Source organism: Athalia rosae, chromosome 2 (assembly GCF_917208135.1).
Source record: "Athalia rosae chromosome 2, iyAthRosa1.1, whole genome shotgun sequence".
In the NCBI taxonomy this organism is placed as follows: domain Eukaryota; kingdom Metazoa; phylum Arthropoda; class Insecta; order Hymenoptera; family Athaliidae; genus Athalia; species Athalia rosae.
Window position 1 is genome coordinate 20,086,431 of NC_064027.1, and position 15,898 is coordinate 20,102,328.

At 42.7% G+C, this 15,898-nt stretch overlaps 3 protein-coding genes across 9 annotated transcripts; all 3 read left to right on the forward strand.

Annotated features, from left to right (window-relative positions):
- The first annotated feature begins 4,945 nt into the window (after nt 1-4,945).
- Nucleotides 4,946-7,979, forward strand: LOC105683029 (facilitated trehalose transporter Tret1-like). 3 transcript variants are annotated; one of them, XM_012395315.3, is made up of 4 exons: nt 4,946-5,564; nt 5,941-6,120; nt 6,203-6,465; nt 6,557-7,979. In XM_012395315.3, the coding sequence occupies exons 2-4, from the start codon at nt 6,039-6,041 to the stop codon at nt 7,658-7,660; spliced, it is 1,449 nt and encodes a 482-aa protein (XP_012250738.2). In that variant the 5' UTR covers nt 4,946-5,564; nt 5,941-6,038; the 3' UTR covers nt 7,661-7,979. The 3 variants fall into 3 exon arrangements, with proteins under 3 accessions (XP_012250738.2, XP_012250739.2, XP_048507467.1); XM_012395316.3 differs by having other exon boundaries at nt 5,965-6,120; XM_048651510.1 differs by having other exon boundaries at nt 4,946-6,120.
- A 452-nt stretch (nt 7,980-8,431) lies between these two features.
- On the forward strand, nt 8,432-10,588 carry LOC105683036 (facilitated trehalose transporter Tret1-like). Its single transcript, XM_012395326.2, has 3 exons — nt 8,432-8,653; nt 8,745-9,007; nt 9,077-10,588. Exons 1-3 carry the CDS (start codon nt 8,575-8,577, stop codon nt 10,169-10,171), a joined length of 1,437 nt encoding a protein of 478 aa, XP_012250749.2. The 5' UTR covers nt 8,432-8,574; the 3' UTR covers nt 10,172-10,588.
- Nucleotides 10,589-11,402: 814 nt separating this feature from the next.
- On the forward strand, nt 11,403-14,393 carry LOC105683035 (sugar transporter ERD6-like 4). 5 transcript variants are annotated; one of them, XM_048651507.1, is made up of 4 exons: nt 11,403-12,391; nt 12,459-12,614; nt 12,723-12,985; nt 13,059-14,393. In XM_048651507.1, the coding sequence occupies exons 2-4, from the start codon at nt 12,536-12,538 to the stop codon at nt 14,163-14,165; spliced, it is 1,449 nt and encodes a 482-aa protein (XP_048507464.1). In that variant the 5' UTR covers nt 11,403-12,391; nt 12,459-12,535; the 3' UTR covers nt 14,166-14,393. The 5 variants fall into 5 exon arrangements, with proteins under 5 accessions (XP_048507464.1, XP_048507465.1, XP_048507463.1 ...); XM_048651508.1 differs by having other exon boundaries at nt 12,466-12,614; XM_048651506.1 differs by having other exon boundaries at nt 11,403-12,129; nt 12,191-12,614.
- Nucleotides 14,394-15,898: the final 1,505 nt, after the last annotated feature.

Here is a 15,898-nt window from a genome sequence, read left to right on the forward strand (position 1 = left end):
GGACACATTATTGACATTTATATACCAACGAAACCGCCGGCGAATCAAGACCCGGAAAATCCAACTCAAATATCATATCGCATCGCTTATACGTACAAGTATACGCTTATATATATATATATACATTGTATACGTAAAAACCTCTGTCAACCCATGCGAAGAATAAATTTCAAACGTTTCGACCGATCCAAAAATCTGTGTACCTATTATCGGAACAAAAAAAAAAAAAACAAAAAAAAAAACAAAAAAAAAAAATACAAAAAGTTTCGTCTGTATCAGAAATTTATTTTTCCCCCGAGCACCCGTACAAATCCTTCTCAACAAATATGATAGCAACCCCTCCCTAAAATTTGGAAGTTTATTTAATAGGAATATTTTTCCGGCGGCGATATATGTGGATACGTATTCGCGTGCACGTGTAGTAAACGTACACGTCGGCGCCGGATACACTTGGTGCCGGGGAAATCTTCGTCATTCGAACGTAGTCACGATCTCTGAAATTTTGACGAATCATTAAGAAATAAATTTTGGGTCGCACAGCGACGTTTTTCATTTTGGAAATGAGAACAGAGAAGGTTTAAAATATCGTCCCAAGAAAATTATCGGTTGAAAACGAGAAAGAGGGACCGTCGACGTACACATATTTCTGTATCATCTCCGTGTTACAGAGATGAAATTTTTATCGGTCCGTATTCACGTCGGTCCGACGAGTGAAGGTTCGGTATGTATACCCTAACCGTCGGATGATGAGAGGCGATGGGATGCCGAAGGTGGGAGAGATATCGAAACTAGGAGGATTCCAGATTGAATTTGAAATTGGAATTAAATTAAATGATTTCGTCCTATTTCGCCGTGTACTCGTCCACCGTGACGGAACAATTCGAGCGAAGGTGAACGAGCCCCGCCGGAACCCTCGGAGGACACACGAAACTTAACATCGGAGTCAGCCGAAATGTAGGGACGGAAGGTCGGAAAGCCGAGATGAGCGGAAACTTCGATTTTAGAAGGGACTTGTAATTCATCGGCGCATTCGCTCGCCGTTCGGCTCAACCTTCAAATTTTATCTCCGAGCTGACCGAACGTGTTCCGTTTTTTGTGTTTTTTTTTGTGTTTTTTTTTCCTCTCCACTGTTCAAATTCTTCCGTCGTTCGTTCGCGCGCATGCGCGATTGTGTTTGGAAATCCGGCATCCGACATCATAAAACTTAGGTGTGGTAAAGCTCGTTAAAGCGTTGTACCGCGTGGCGTGTGTAGGTGAAGCACGAAAGCAATTAGTTTCCATTTGCAATTCGCAACAGCAATACGGTATTTGATTTAGCAGATGAGCTCTGAAACGTCACCAACCTATGTACGTATACTATATACGTATACACAGAGAGACGGTATACAGGTATATACCTACATGAGTACATAAATGTCGAAATGCTTCAATAGGTGTACGTTTTATACAACGCGTGTATATATATACACTCCACGAGTACCTACCGCTGGCTGCAGCAGGAATAGGACGCGAAACCTTCGTTGGTCACAATGTTCAATATTTAGGTTTGATTAACAAGATCAGATTTCCGATAAACCCCGGCAGAGACGGGATACCGGCTGTAACAGACGTAGAGTAAATCTGGTTAAAATTCGACCGTCACTCAATCGATTTAGCTTCTCTCCGCGTATACTATAATTGATAAAATCAGTTGGAGAAACGTCTGGCGCGTTCGTCGTTAGGTATCGAGTTGTTCGATTATTTGGCGCAGTTACGTAGGGGTACCGAAAATCTCGACGATAACGTTAACGCGCAACACCTTCGTCGCGAATGTCAGGAGCAGGGCGAATAAAATTACCAGACCGTTGAACCGGTCGAACAAACTCAACGCGAGTATAAACGATTCCGCACCGATTCGCGTCGATAACAATAACGCAACAATCGAGCTTGTAGATTTTCAGGAGAAAGAAACTCTACGTCGTTATTACCTTGTCTTGGAGCAAAAAACACTTTGAACTATAATCATCGCAGCTTGGTCCATTGGACGCTAGGCAATCGGCGGGCGTTGTAAAACGCTCGTTAGGGTCGGTCAAGGCGATCGGTCCGATTGATATAATCCTGTCGTCGGAGCCCATATCCCATGGATCGGGCATTGAGTAACGTTGGACAACATAAGGACAAGTTGGCTTTGCCGTTACACCACCGCACTGTTTCCTTCCCTAATTTGCCGGCGTTTCATGTACGGGATACTCTGATCAACGGCATCCGGTGGCACGTTGTATACGTGTACCTACATGAGAAACAAACAAATACCGTTGGGCGACCGTGGCCCAACCAGAGGTCGAATCCCAATCCAGGTATACATGTATATGTATCTGCCCGGTATCTCTGTTTGGTCAACCGTTGATGCGCTTGTGATGTGAACCGACGTTGTCGAACCAGACCGACGCGACGATTAGCTCGACCTCGCCAGGTGTGATCGGATAACGCCGTTTTTTCGAACGCTTCTCATTTTCCTAGAATATTTCTTGAAACGATTGCTCGTTTGGACGTAACGTCGTCGCTTTCGGTAGCGCGTTATACCTTTGGATGTACCCTGCGTTCGGATACAGCGTGGATCTCTTTGACGGATAGATCAAAGCTCAGCGCGGGTATCGGCGTTATCTATAGAATACGAAGCTATACGAGATTGCGAGCTTTTCAAGGGAGAAGGGGAAGAGGGAGAGGGAGGGGGAGAGGGAGAGGGACGCATTGATTAATTAGAGCGTACTTATAGCGACAATGAGATCGGCTAGCGGTAGATAACGGCTCGTCTATCCGTTATAATTATCGAGGTAATTATTATTGTGCATAAAGAGACGATTATGGTTACGATTTACTTGATTAACGATTGAAAACTGAGGAAATTACGCTCGGCTTTTTATTTCGTTTTTGTTGAAGAGTTTTTTTTTCTTTCTTTCTTTCCAATATCGTCTTTATAATGGAAAACAGGGAAAACCGGACGACCCTTAATCGTTTCCCTGCTGAGATCATTTTTTCTTTTTCCATTTGTTTCAATTTTTTTGTTCCTTCTTTTTTTCCCTCGAACACATTGTTATGCGGTAGTTCAAATTCCGACGAAGTTTTCAGACGGGGTTACCTACGAACCTCGAATATCAATGCCATACGCCGTGGAAACTTTTTATACTCGACCGTCACGAATCGATCCGGAAGACCTTATACACCTACGTGTGGTTATAGTCCCGAAAGTCTTCTTTATCGGAGAGGGGACAACAGATGTGAGGAAAAAAAAAAAATAAGAAGAAGAAACCAATGAAACGAGAAGATGCAATGAAACCTGGATATGATAAAAGCGTATCTTCGAAGCAATTAACAATAAGTGTGTAATTACCACAGCCAGCGTGCGTCGTGATTTTTTTCTAATCACGTAAGTTTGGACGGTGTGTATGAAAATTAAGACTAATTGTAAATCAAACACATGAGCTTTGAGTTCGTTATCGCGAAATACTACCGTCTTCTACATGTTTATTAGCAAAAAGGGGACTAGAATCTTCTTTCTGGCTATGTTATATCAGTGGTTGAATTTCATCGTGATTCTTAATATTGGAAAATAAGTCGGTCGGTCACCCTAGTGTTTAGATACACGACAAATGGGACCGCCCGCGGAGTTCAAGGTCTTCGTGAAAAACAACCAATCTCACAAGGGTTCTAAAAAGTGGGAATTTCTATCCGCTATATCTGGTGAGTTTCATTACGTTTCCGGTTCACGTTCCTGAAAATAATCAGAAAAAAAAACAAAGAAGGAAAAAAAGAAGTATAGCGAATTCTTGGCTCACCGTTACTATATACATATAGAGCTACGCTGCACTTTGGTAACCTTCTACTCTCGTGGCAATATTTTCGAGGGATACTTTTTTATTTTATTTTTTTTTTTATTTATTTTTTACATTGTGGAGGTTCTCGAAATCGATGGAGTTTAATATCGAGTAAACGACCACGATTATGCACGGGGTGGTTGGGGAAATATGTACGTCTCTGTATAGGTATACGTGTGTCAGCGACACGAACGTGGTTTGAATTCTTCATTCCCGCATGACCTCCCGTGTTTTCCTTTTTTATTTTCGGTTTTTCATTATTATCATTATTATTGTTAATATTATTATATTCTTCCGCTTTTTTCCTCCTCTTCCCCTCTCCGTTTATTTTCATCGTAAAAGCTACGCCCCTGGCCGTCTGTGTGGGTGCCCTGGCGGTATGGAACTCCCCGAGTCTCCCGAAACTTATGAGGGAAGATTCCCCGATACCCTCGAATTCTGGGGAGGCATCTTGGTTGGCATCTTCAATAACCGTAGGCGCCATTGTGGGACCACCCCTTGGGGCCAACGTCGTAGATCGAATTGGAAGAAAGAAAACTCTTCCCCCGGCTTCGGTACCACCGGTTATTAGCTCGAGTCCGATCATCGTTGCTGAAAGTTTAACGGTCAGTTTTGAAAAAATTGAAAACTCACGCGCTCTTATTACCCAGACACTCGTTTCGCCGCAATTGATACGTTTCGGACACCGGTTATCGCCCGTCTCCGCGGAGGATTCCTCATGAGTTTTTCTACGTTAGTCTGTCCAATTTATCTCGGGGAGACCGTGTCCACCGGCGCACGCGGTGGTCTTATAATGTTGTTCAACCTGATGTTCAACGTTGAACTTTTCTTCCACTTATGTAAAAATTCGTACAACGGCGGGGATATGTTTACGGGTTTCTGTTACTTTTGTGTTATTTTTCCCACCCATGCCGTAATCTCCTAATTTTTCGATGATATTCATTTCTTTAATACTCGCAGATAATGTTCACCGGTATATTCTTTGGTAGTCGAGAGGTTTGGGAGAAAGCCTCTGATACGCGCGTGTTGTATTTTTGGCTATATTTTTCCACCACGTAGAACAAACTGGAATTGATTTGGAACGATATTCCTTGACGGCCACTTTGGTTGTTGTGATATTTGTCGACGCGATATCATGTGGAATTTCGCCACTTCAAATACATTATAGTTGTACTTTCAGAGCTTTTATTGCCAAAATCGAAGGCCGTTATCGTAGCTTTTCTTCTTATGTATCAGAGGTTTGGTAATCGTACCGGAAACTGATGGGAAATCTTTCAGACAGTTACAAACAGATCTAGGCAATTAATGACTCCCGTACTCGGATTCTTTGCAGATCAAACAAATGTAACATAAATCTCATCGAAACGCGTATTTTCGATTCGTTTGTTCGCTCTCGACCGTTGATAACCAATTCAACTAAATATCACGATAAGATACTGTTATTTAAGTTACCCCCACAACGCTAGTTTGTTCCATTTAATTGTTAAGTTGACAATCGAACAGCTGAGTCATGCGCGCCTTATTAAAAACAAACTACAACAGTTTCTACGAGAGAACGACGCAGCTACGAAGCAAGTTTCGTCGATTTCGGTCGATCTTACTCACTCCGGTCACAGCTGGTCAGCACCCGGAAACTTCACCTGCTATTCCTCGTAGATTATGGGCCAGGGCCCGAGCGTGTGACAGTTTTCACAACTACGATACCGAGAGGTGAGTACCACTACCCCCTGTACAACTTATCGGTGGTGCTCAAAGCTGCGCGGCCGCATATATCGTTCTCTCGCTGAACAGGGTATACGTATGCGGGTAAAGTAGACGTAGGCACATGCATTTTAATTTCTTCACCGCTAGAGTAAATATATGCATTTCTATTATGCATGATAATGACATCTGAATTCAGGAAGGAGGATAAAGAAAATTGACTCGTTGATACAGATGAATTTATAAAGCTATAATTAGCATATGGTTAGCGAACGAGAGACAAGTTATAAATTCGTCAGTTTTCTCGCACATCTCACCAGATTTCTTATCGTTCCAACGTTATCGTGAAAAATCTGTGGTCATTTTTTGTTTCATTATAAAACAGGCAAATCGAATTTCCACGCTTCAGATGTTCAGTCAATGCGCACACGCCCAGATATTGTTGAATTTCAACCGTAGGCAGTCGGGAAAAATTGTAACAAGATGGTTAACAAAGATTCCGAAAAAGGACAGTACGCTTCTCCCGAAGGATCGCACTACTGGGAATACCTGACAACATTCTGTTGTAAGTAGAGAAATGAATTTTCCACCGTTTTCCCCGTTTTCCGAAAACGAAAAGCCTGAAATCCCGTCGAATAATTTCTCAGGCACGATTATCATGCTTTGTATCGGAAACGTGGTGGGATGGAATTCTCCCAGTTTGGGAAAACTCCTGGCTCCCGATTCCCCGATCACCCTTACGGCTTCGGACGCGTCGACGATGGCGGCTGCCGTTTCAATGGGGCATACGTTCGCACCCCCATTGACTATGGTGATGATCGACAGACTCGGAAGGAAAATGAGCCTCGTAATAACCGGGGTTCCTCTGATCATTTGTTGGGGTTTGATAATAGTAGCGAACCACGTGTATGTGAGTTATCACCGATCGCTAAAAAAGACTTACAAAATCTCCACCTATGTCTTCCACACTTTTCGGTCTCTCATCATTTCTTAATTCGAAGATACTGTCGGCGGCAAGATTCATCGGTGGATTTTCCTTGGGTCTCGGCTTTTGCATCTGTCCTATCTACCTCGGTGAAGTGGTGTCTCCAAAATTACGCGGTAGCATGGGAATGCTGATAAGCATAATGTTCAACAGCGGAGTGTTGTTCATGATGCTCGTCGTACCTTACGTGACCATCAAAGCATCGGCCGGCCTCTGCATGGGACTGGTCATCGTATTTTTGGTATGTTTTTCGTTCATGCCCGAATCCCCTTACTTCCTTGTAATGGTCGGTCGCGACGAGGAGGCCGAGGCGGTCCTAGAAAAACTGAGAGGCAAGACGGACGTATCGGAAGAATTGGAATTGATAAAACTGACCCTCACCCAACGCGGTCGATCGTTGGAAGAATCGGATACCGCTTCCGGTAAACGGGCGTCGTCGACGCCGAGAAAACTTGACGCTCTCAGGCAGATCTGCACGGTGCGGGGAAACCGTAAAGCACTGTTCATCATACTGATCTTCGTATGCTCGCATCATTTCGGGGGTTTTATTACTATTACGATATACGGTCACGTAGTGTTCACCGCAATGGGTGTACCTATAGACTCCCACATTTGTACCACCATAGTGGCGTTGCTGCAGTCCGTAAGCACCGTAGTAGCAACGTTCCTCATAGACAGACTGGGTCGTAAACCACTGCTCGCGGTTTCTGGGACAATCAGCGGTATTTGCCTGGTGGTAATCAGCGGTTATTTCTACGCGATGGAGTACATGGATATTGATGTTTCGGATTATGTTATGATACCTTTTTCGGCGGTCATTGTGTTGGTCGTAGCCGCTAATTCCGGCGTTATGCCCATACAGAACGTCATTCTTTCGGAGATATTCGACACCGATATAAAAGCGGTGGCAACTTGTATATTCGGTGTTATCAGTGGAATCATCAGTATAATAACCGTGAAATATTATCTAATGATGGCCACCTCTTGGGGATTCGGGCAATCGGTTCCGTTCATCATATGTGCTATAGCCACTTGGCTGTGCACCGGATTATTGATGTGGATTCTGCCGGAAACTAGGGGAAAAACATTTTTACAGATTCAAAAAGACCTGAACGCGTGAAGGACTCTAAACTATAGCGGTATTGACTATTTGTTTGCTTAGTTTAGTTTTTTTTTTTGTTTTTTTTTTTATACGAATCATCATCGATACGAACCGCTGCTCGTTATCAGAACAGAGAATTCAAATGAATTGCTATTTTTTTAACAACTCGTTCGTATACCGTGGAAGTCCCTATCGCGTCAGAGAATCTAAGTCACGGTTTGTATTATTTATATTTATTGAGAAAAGCTTACTACGGTGAGGAACGTACGTAGGTACGTTGAATCCGTAAGTGACATGAATTATCTGAGTACAATAAATTTATCTCATTTTAACACGATTTGCTGATTATTATTTATTTTTCGTATCATACTTTATTGATATGAACGTGTCATTAGCGGCGCTAGGAAATCTCTCCATTTTCAACTTTGTTGATATCAAGATCGAATTTCGACAATAAACTGCCGGTCTTTGACATCCTCGAATTGATTTGATTTTCACGTGGGAAAAATATCTCCGCGGCGTGAGTTTATTCGACCTTTTTGTATACACAGAGGATCACGGTATTATTCTTGTTACATTTTCTTCACTTCGGACGAGCAGATATGGTTTGCGTTAATCGCCAAGCAATCCGATGTCTCATAACAAGGAAATATGTATATTATTAGGAATGTAGAAAATGGCATTAGTCGTCACGAAATGAGGTAGAACTTTTATTTCGCTTTCATTGTGAGTCGTAATAAATCTTGTTGAAATACTTAAATACACAAAAATTATGAATCTTATCACTATCGCAACGTCTTTCTGTATAAAATGAATCGCTTATCGCGTCACCCCAATAGTCTTTAAAAGTCAGGGCTAGTGAGCTGTGTGTGTAATAGTTTAGAAAGTCCGTGCGTTTGACAAAAAAAAAAAAATACAAAATTTATCCCAACATGACTCGGGATTCCGAAAAAGGGAAGTACACGACTCCCGAGGGTTCTCCCGTCATCGAGTACGCCGCGAGTTTTGCCTGTAAGTGAAACAATCGATCAAAATAGCAAAATAAAGACCGAAGGTCAACGAACATTCGGAAGAATTTGACTCGATCTTGTTCTTTCGATAGGTTGCATGATTATCTTCGGCGTCGGTACTATAGCCGGATTCAATTCGCCGGCGGTCAGTATTCTCATCAGCCCGGACAGCCCTATCCCCTTATCAGGTACCCAAGCTTCCACGCTAGCCGCTGTCGTTGGATTTGGTCATATGATAGCTCCTATGGTGACCGTATACTTGGTCGACAAACTTGGTAGGAAAGCGAGCCTCCTAGCAAGTACGATACCCGTCGCAATCAGTTTTGGCATCGTAGCCATCGCGGAGAGTTATATCGTAAGTTGAAACCGACGTGAATTTGGAAATCGTACTCACCTCACTTCATTCGATCGATTTTATTTGCAGGTTCTATTGATCGGCAGATTAATAGGTGGTCTAGCGCTCGGGCTTGGTTTCGCTGTGGTTCCGATCTACCTGGGCGAAATAGCCTCGGCTAAGTTGAGGGGTGCTCTGGGGACACTAACCGGATCGTCGATGAGCATCGGTCTCCTATTCTCCTACGTTATCATACCTTATTTAAACATACGCAGATCTGCTTACGTGGAATTCGGCATCGCGGTAGCCACGGCCATCGGCGTGTGCTTCGTGCCCGAATCCCCGTACTTTCTAGCGGTAAAAAACAAATTCGAGGAGGCCGAAGCGGTTCTGGAAAAGCTGAGGGGAAAAACCGACGTTACGGAAGAATTGGAACTAGTCAAGGAGACCGTAAAAAAACAAAGTGAAGTGTCGAGGAAAAAAAATGAAGGGGAAACTGGAGCCGCACCGCGAAAGTTCAACGACCTCAGGGAGCTTTTTGGGAAACGCGCGAACCGTCGTGCCTTCTTGATAAATTCACTGTTCATAACGGTCTTCCAGACCGGCGGTTACACGGTGGTATTGGTATACGGATCCGTCATACTCAGAGCTCTGAAGATAACTATCGACGAAAACTTCGCGTCCATAATAATCGCGGTTATTCCATTGTGCGCCAACATCGTAGCAAGTTTTATAATCGACAAACTCGGCCGACGACCTCTCGTCTTTGTTTCAGGGGTATTGTGCGGCACTTGCACTCTGATAATCAGTGTCTATTTCTTCTTGATGGAATACAAAAATATCGACGTCTCGGCGTATTCCAACGTCATCCTTTTTGCGGTGTTCAGTTTCGTCACAGCGTTCAACATTGGACTGATGCCCGTCCAATTCGTGGTAGTTTCCGAAACACTGGCGTCGGAGATAAAGGCACTGGCCAGTCTATTGGTCGGGGTCATTGGCGGCTTACTCGCGACTCTCGCTCTGAAATTCTATTTGATGACCGCCATAACGTGGAACCTCGGCCACTCCGTGCCGTTCCTGGGTTTCTCCATTTTAAATTACGCGTGCACCGCTTTGATTCTCAAGTACTTGCCGGAGACCAAAGGGAAGACATTTATTGAAATCCAGAGAGAGCTCAGCGCCTGAAAGTGAAATTCTTTCTAACGACGTCGTTCCAGGTCGATTCGAGGATGTTGGACCGATTTACCGGTCATTTCGATTCTCAGGAGTGGAAAATTAATGAGCGGTATCTCTCAAAAGTGTATAAAAGTTCGAAAGATGTTTGCCTTGGAATACCGCAAATATTACGTGAGAACCCGCACTCAGGCAACGAGCATAAGATAGAATAAGGCAAGATCAAATCCATGCGAAAAACTCGAAAGTTTTTACAGCGAAGTGAAAAATTAAGACCCCCTACAATTTATATTGTTACGCTCTGCGTTGATATCGCAGTGACGATAATTTTCTACCTGTTATTTTAAGACGCCCTCAAATAGAGTAAGCATGTTAATTATACATTTACCAAAGAAGTGAAACAATAAAAATTGCTAATTTTGTACGTAATAATGGAGGAACGAGTATAGAAAGAAACCTGAAATGAAAAAACTTATACCGATCCAACTATTTCGTGATAATGGTATAAACATGCCGTTATTTTCGGTAGTTTCCACTACTTCACGTGTAATCCAACGACCCACATATGTTCTTTTGTTCCACACCGTCTGCGACTCCAAACCGACAAATCGAAACCGTGAATCAACACGAGACACCAGACACTGCTGCGGGTTGAAAATTCGCTGTCGATGGTTTGATGTATTTCGAGACAAATGGCGACTCTGCACCCGTCGAATCTTTCTGGATTACCATGCGAAAAATTATAAAAAACATACCAATCAATCTGAACCGGTGGATCTTGATTATTCATGGATTCAATTGTTCACGGTAATCGTCTTTGACAGACAAGATGTTGCCCACGCATCAGACAAGAACCGAGTCACTTATCAATAATCTTTTCAATCGATTCGCCGTCGTGATTCTATCGCAAGATTTCTTACAGTTTCCAATAAATATCGATCGTTTGCCATCGGCATTAGATTACAATTTTTGTCCATCTTGTGAGCAACATTTTATTGGTAATAATTTGTCGAGGTGAACCGGCATCTGTGTGCGGGAAGGAAAGAAGAGATACCGTACGGTTCTTATCGTGTCAGAAAACTTTATTTATGACTACTTCTGTTTGCGTATTCTTAAACAATTGTACAATAGAAAGAAATACGCGAACGTTGAATTCATAAGTGGGAAGCGAATGGAATTAAATTTATACCACTCAACGTCGGTGATAATATGCTTACATCATTCGAGCATATTAACGCCCTACCGTGTACCACAAAGCAATTAATTGCTCCGTCATTTCGGTGGAAATCCAGTTGTCGACTAGACACAAAGTTTTTAGTTTCGGTGAAAATTCACGATCTATTCACTTCAGCTTCCAATTTTTTTTCTATCATTCCGATCTATGGAATAACAGATCGAACACGAATGAATTGGTATGACCTTTTTCGTTGGATCGAATCCACCGACCGCAATCGAAACTAGTTGGCCGTAATGTTCCATCGATTCCATTGTGGTCAAATATTTCGAAATTTCAAGAGTCATAAATTCACACGTATCATCGAAAACTCAGAATCACGCATCGGATGCCGATTAAGATTACGCGGCATCGAACTATGCTCTTGCTGTGTGCATAACGATAAGTATTCACTACAAGTAGATACCGAAGTATTTCGGGATCTCGTACGGCGATTTCGAACGTTGAACCTTCCGTAAGACGGTGAAAAAATAAATAAAAGTGGCCGTAATGGTATAAAATCAGAAGATGCGTCACATACAGCTTTCAAATAATTCCATCGTATATCCTCCTCAGACCCCTACAACTTTGACCTGAACTGTTTCTCGATGAGACGGATGGTTTTCAAAATAATTGAATCCCCTTTTCGAGACAAGACACCCTGTACTGTTCAGCAGTAATGTTGCCCACTTTCTGCGTGGTCGATCTATTTTACCCGTGAGATACTACCGAGTCTGCCAATATGATAAATTGAACGGTACGTCTTATCTATTATCTTGTCTAAGCGACACATGTGTGTATGTACTTATTTTAAATAGGTGTGGGAAATTTGAGTGCGATTATCGTTGATCGGCATGTGATATAACAACTTATGGTTCACGCATTTCCTCAAGAAAACGTTAGAATCAAACGTAAACGCTGGTTAGTTTCGACTTCTGTAGTAGAAACCTGGATTGCCGTTTCATCGGAAAAGTCGAGTGTAGCAATAAATTGTGTTAGAATCCCATACTAAACCCAAGGTAAATGTTATCAAGGTCATAGGAAATTATCATATAAAACGAGTCGGTAATTGCAGAGCGCTGTTAGTTTTCAGTCGCGAGTAATAGTATTGTTTGTACAAACTATCGACATAATTAAAAACGAAGAAAACAAAGGAAGACAACATGACTTCGAATTCGGAAAGAGGGAAGTACATGTCTCTGGCGGGTTCTTATATCGTCGAGTACGCTGTGACTTTTTCCTGTAAGTACGTCTAGCACTCGTAATACAAAACTTTTTTGGGGTGGTGGGGTGGGGGGAGGGGAAAAATCGAATTTATTGAGCGAAACAATCGTTTTGTTTACCCGACAGGTTTTATGCTCATATTCGGCGTCGGTTGCGTAGTCGGATTCATTTCACCTGCGCTCAGCATTCTGACCGCCTCAGATAGCCCGATCGCCATCACGGCAATCGACACTTCCAACCTGGCCGCTGTCATCGGAATAGGTCACATGATAGCTCCGTCACTGATCGGACATTTGATCGATGTACTCGGACGGAGGGGCTGTCTTCTGGGAACGGCTATCATCCTTACGATCAGCTGGGGTCTCAACGCGATCGCCGGCAATGCCATTGTAAGTGAAAAAGTCACCCGATTTGTCGCGATTCGTCAATTTCTAGTAATTCGGAAATCCCCGACTCACGTAGGTCCTGCTCATCGCGAGGGTTTTCGGCGGTCTGTCGATCGTGCTCGGTATGGGATTGGTACCGCTCTACCTGGGCGAAATATCATCGCCCGAATTGAGAGGTGTTATAGGAACAGTTACCGGGTCAGCGCTCAGCTGTGGTATACTGTTCGCGTACGCCGTACTTCCGTATATCAAGATTCGGATGTTCTCTCTCCTGCTATTGGGCATCGCTGCCGCTTCGACGATCGGGATATACTTTATTCCCGAGTCTCCGTACTTCTTCGCCATGAAATGTAAATTTCAATTGGCCGAAGAGACGCTGGAAAAATTCAAAGGAAAAAGCGACGTTACCCAAGAATTAGAACTGATCAAAGAGAGCGTCAAAATACAGTGCGAACAATTGGAAAAGCACGAGGAATGGAAGGCTAATGGGAAAAACGGAACCAAACCGAAGAAGTTCAGAGCGTTTAAGGAAACGATCAGAGTACGGGGATACCGCCGAGCACTGTTGATAAATGTCATGTTCTCGGTGATACTGCAGGCCGGTGGCTACTTTCCATTGTTCACGTACGGATCGACGATATTCACCGCTATGAAGGTAGGCCCGGGAGAGTACGTTGCCTCTGTAACGAGCGCCGTTATTCAGCTGTTCTTCAACATCTTGACGAGCTTCTTTATCAACAGACTCGGCCGGCGACCCCTCGTCTGTTTATCGGGGGTGTTGGGCGGACTTTGCACACTGGGAATCAGCGTTTATTTTTACGTCGTGGAACACACGGACGTCAACGTCTCGGCGTATTCCAACGTGGCCCTATTCGTGGTGTATCTGTACATTGCGACGGTCAACTTTGGTATGATGCCTCTTCAGTTGGTCACAGTTTCCGAAACAATAGCACCGGAAGTAAAGGCAATGATTAACATGATCGTTGGAATAATCGTCGGCCTAACCGCGACCGTTACCGCCAAGTTGTACATATTGACAGCGGTATCCTGGGGCCTCGGTCACTGCGTACCATTTTTGGGTTTCACTCTTACGACGTGGATTTGTACCGCGGTGATCCTGAAGAATCTCCCCGAGACTAAAGGGAAAACATTGTTAGAGATACAGAGCGATCTGCACGCGTGAGTTTGAATATCGTTCCTACGTACAATCGTTATCGAACGTCGCTTTGAAAATTTCAAACCACCTTTGAGGTTTTAGTTTATTTGCATAATGGAGACGAAAGAGTGGTTGTGTCAAACACAGGAGTTTGCTTTATATTTGTTTTGTGATACCGCTATAACGGAAGGAATGAAACTATAGATATTATAGATACGGAAAAGTAGAGGATTACTGTAAAGCAAAGACAGAAAATGAGAGTCATTGTATTTGTCGAACACTATCCCATTACCGCTGACATCGGTAATCACCGCCTGTCGATTCGATCTTTCTCAAATAAAGATCATATCAGTGAGATATGAGAGAAAACTCTAAAAAAAAAAAAAAAATACTTACCATCAAGAAATCCTCGCTAAGTACCAACCAATATAAATTATGTAACGGGGATCGGGACTGAAGGACGCTAAGATATAAACCGAGTTGTCGGACTTTCAACACCATTCCTCTGTTGCTTCCGACAAACACTTTGAGACAACAAGAAGAGAATATTATAGGCCGTCTGATGAAAACAAAAGAAGAAAGACAAGCGTAGGACAAAGTACTGTCTGAAACAAAATTTCGAATTAACAGAACCTTGAAATTCAAAATTTATTTAATGAATATAAATTATCGATTTGGCCATTGCGACTCAAGATACTTTATTCTGTTTCGTCTTTTTGTTTCTTTTATTTGTTGTCGTTCGTAGCAAATTTTGGAAATATCAATATTTGCATAGAGATAAGAAAAAAAAAAAACGAAATAATCAAGAGACTCGGCAGAGTCTCGCGCCAAGTACATTCGAAAGAACGTGCGCAGTACCGAGTATCTTCGCTGCGAGGGCAGCTGAAAAGCGAAGCTGGGTTAGCGTTTTATCAAATATCTCCCATATTTATAACATTACAGCAAATGCGGAATCACTTTAGTCATAGAAATCGGGGACAAGCTCTCATTTAAGCCTAATTTCAATAAAATCGGCCGTCGAACAGCTGAGATATGATAATCTCTGATCACCGATAGGCTCGTTTCACGATTAAGCGCCACCGTCGTCGGATATAGATATATGACATCATCTGAAATCTAAAAACAAAACCATTTCACGTAAATGCTATAGATGGGAGGCCCCGGTGGGGTCCGCTTTTCCGCTGCGCTGGCCGCGTGTCGTCAGCTGGAAAGTCTAGCATGGCGAAGGGACCATAAAATTGGCGAGCTCATCATTATGCTGAAACGTGGGTTTTACGATGCATACCCTCGTGACAGTATTCTCAGTTTCGTAAATGAACATCCTAAAAAAGCACCTTGGACGCAAAAAACATCGCCACCAAATAGTCGTTCCTCAAAAACGAAAAAAGGATTCAAATCAATTGTTGTTCTTAGTACATACTTGTACGTTACTTTGCATCGTGCATGAATGAATGTAAAATCTGAAAGACAATTAAAAAAACGATTAATCAAATTTAACAATAAAATTAAGAAGCAAAAAGAAATCAGATCAAATTTGAAAAGAAATAAAATAAAATACACAATTGGAGGAAGTGAAATTTGGCGGGTTACTTAGAAAAAAAAAAGAAATCCAGAATACTTGGCACAATAATTGATTCCGATCCTTTTTTCTCCATAGAATTTTCAGAAATACCTGCAAAGAAGAGTAGGATATGAAAAAGAAATAATCTTTGAATCACTAGAGACTCTGATACGAATCAAGATACATCTCGTTTTCAGAA

What these genes read in the sequence shown, in the direction of transcription:
- LOC105683029 (XM_048651510.1), top strand. Translation starts at nt 6,039, where the DNA reads ATGGTTAACAAAGATTCCGAAAAAGGACAGTACGCTTCTCCCGAAGGA. An exon ending in ATACCTGACAACATTCTGTT is followed by an intron (nt 6,121 to 6,202) that starts GTAAGTAGAGAA and finishes ATAATTTCTCAG; the next exon opens with GCACGATTATCATGCTTTGT. An exon ending in TAGTAGCGAACCACGTGTAT is followed by an intron (nt 6,466 to 6,556) that starts GTGAGTTATCAC and finishes CTTAATTCGAAG; the next exon opens with ATACTGTCGGCGGCAAGATT.
- LOC105683036 (XM_012395326.2), top strand. Translation starts at nt 8,575, where the DNA reads ATGACTCGGGATTCCGAAAAAGGGAAGTACACGACTCCCGAGGGTTCT. An exon ending in GTACGCCGCGAGTTTTGCCT is followed by an intron (nt 8,654 to 8,744) that starts GTAAGTGAAACA and finishes TTCTTTCGATAG; the next exon opens with GTTGCATGATTATCTTCGGC. An exon ending in CCATCGCGGAGAGTTATATC is followed by an intron (nt 9,008 to 9,076) that starts GTAAGTTGAAAC and finishes TTTTATTTGCAG; the next exon opens with GTTCTATTGATCGGCAGATT.
- LOC105683035 (XM_048651507.1), top strand. Translation starts at nt 12,536, where the DNA reads ATGACTTCGAATTCGGAAAGAGGGAAGTACATGTCTCTGGCGGGTTCT. An exon ending in GTACGCTGTGACTTTTTCCT is followed by an intron (nt 12,615 to 12,722) that starts GTAAGTACGTCT and finishes TTTACCCGACAG; the next exon opens with GTTTTATGCTCATATTCGGC. An exon ending in CGATCGCCGGCAATGCCATT is followed by an intron (nt 12,986 to 13,058) that starts GTAAGTGAAAAA and finishes CGACTCACGTAG; the next exon opens with GTCCTGCTCATCGCGAGGGT.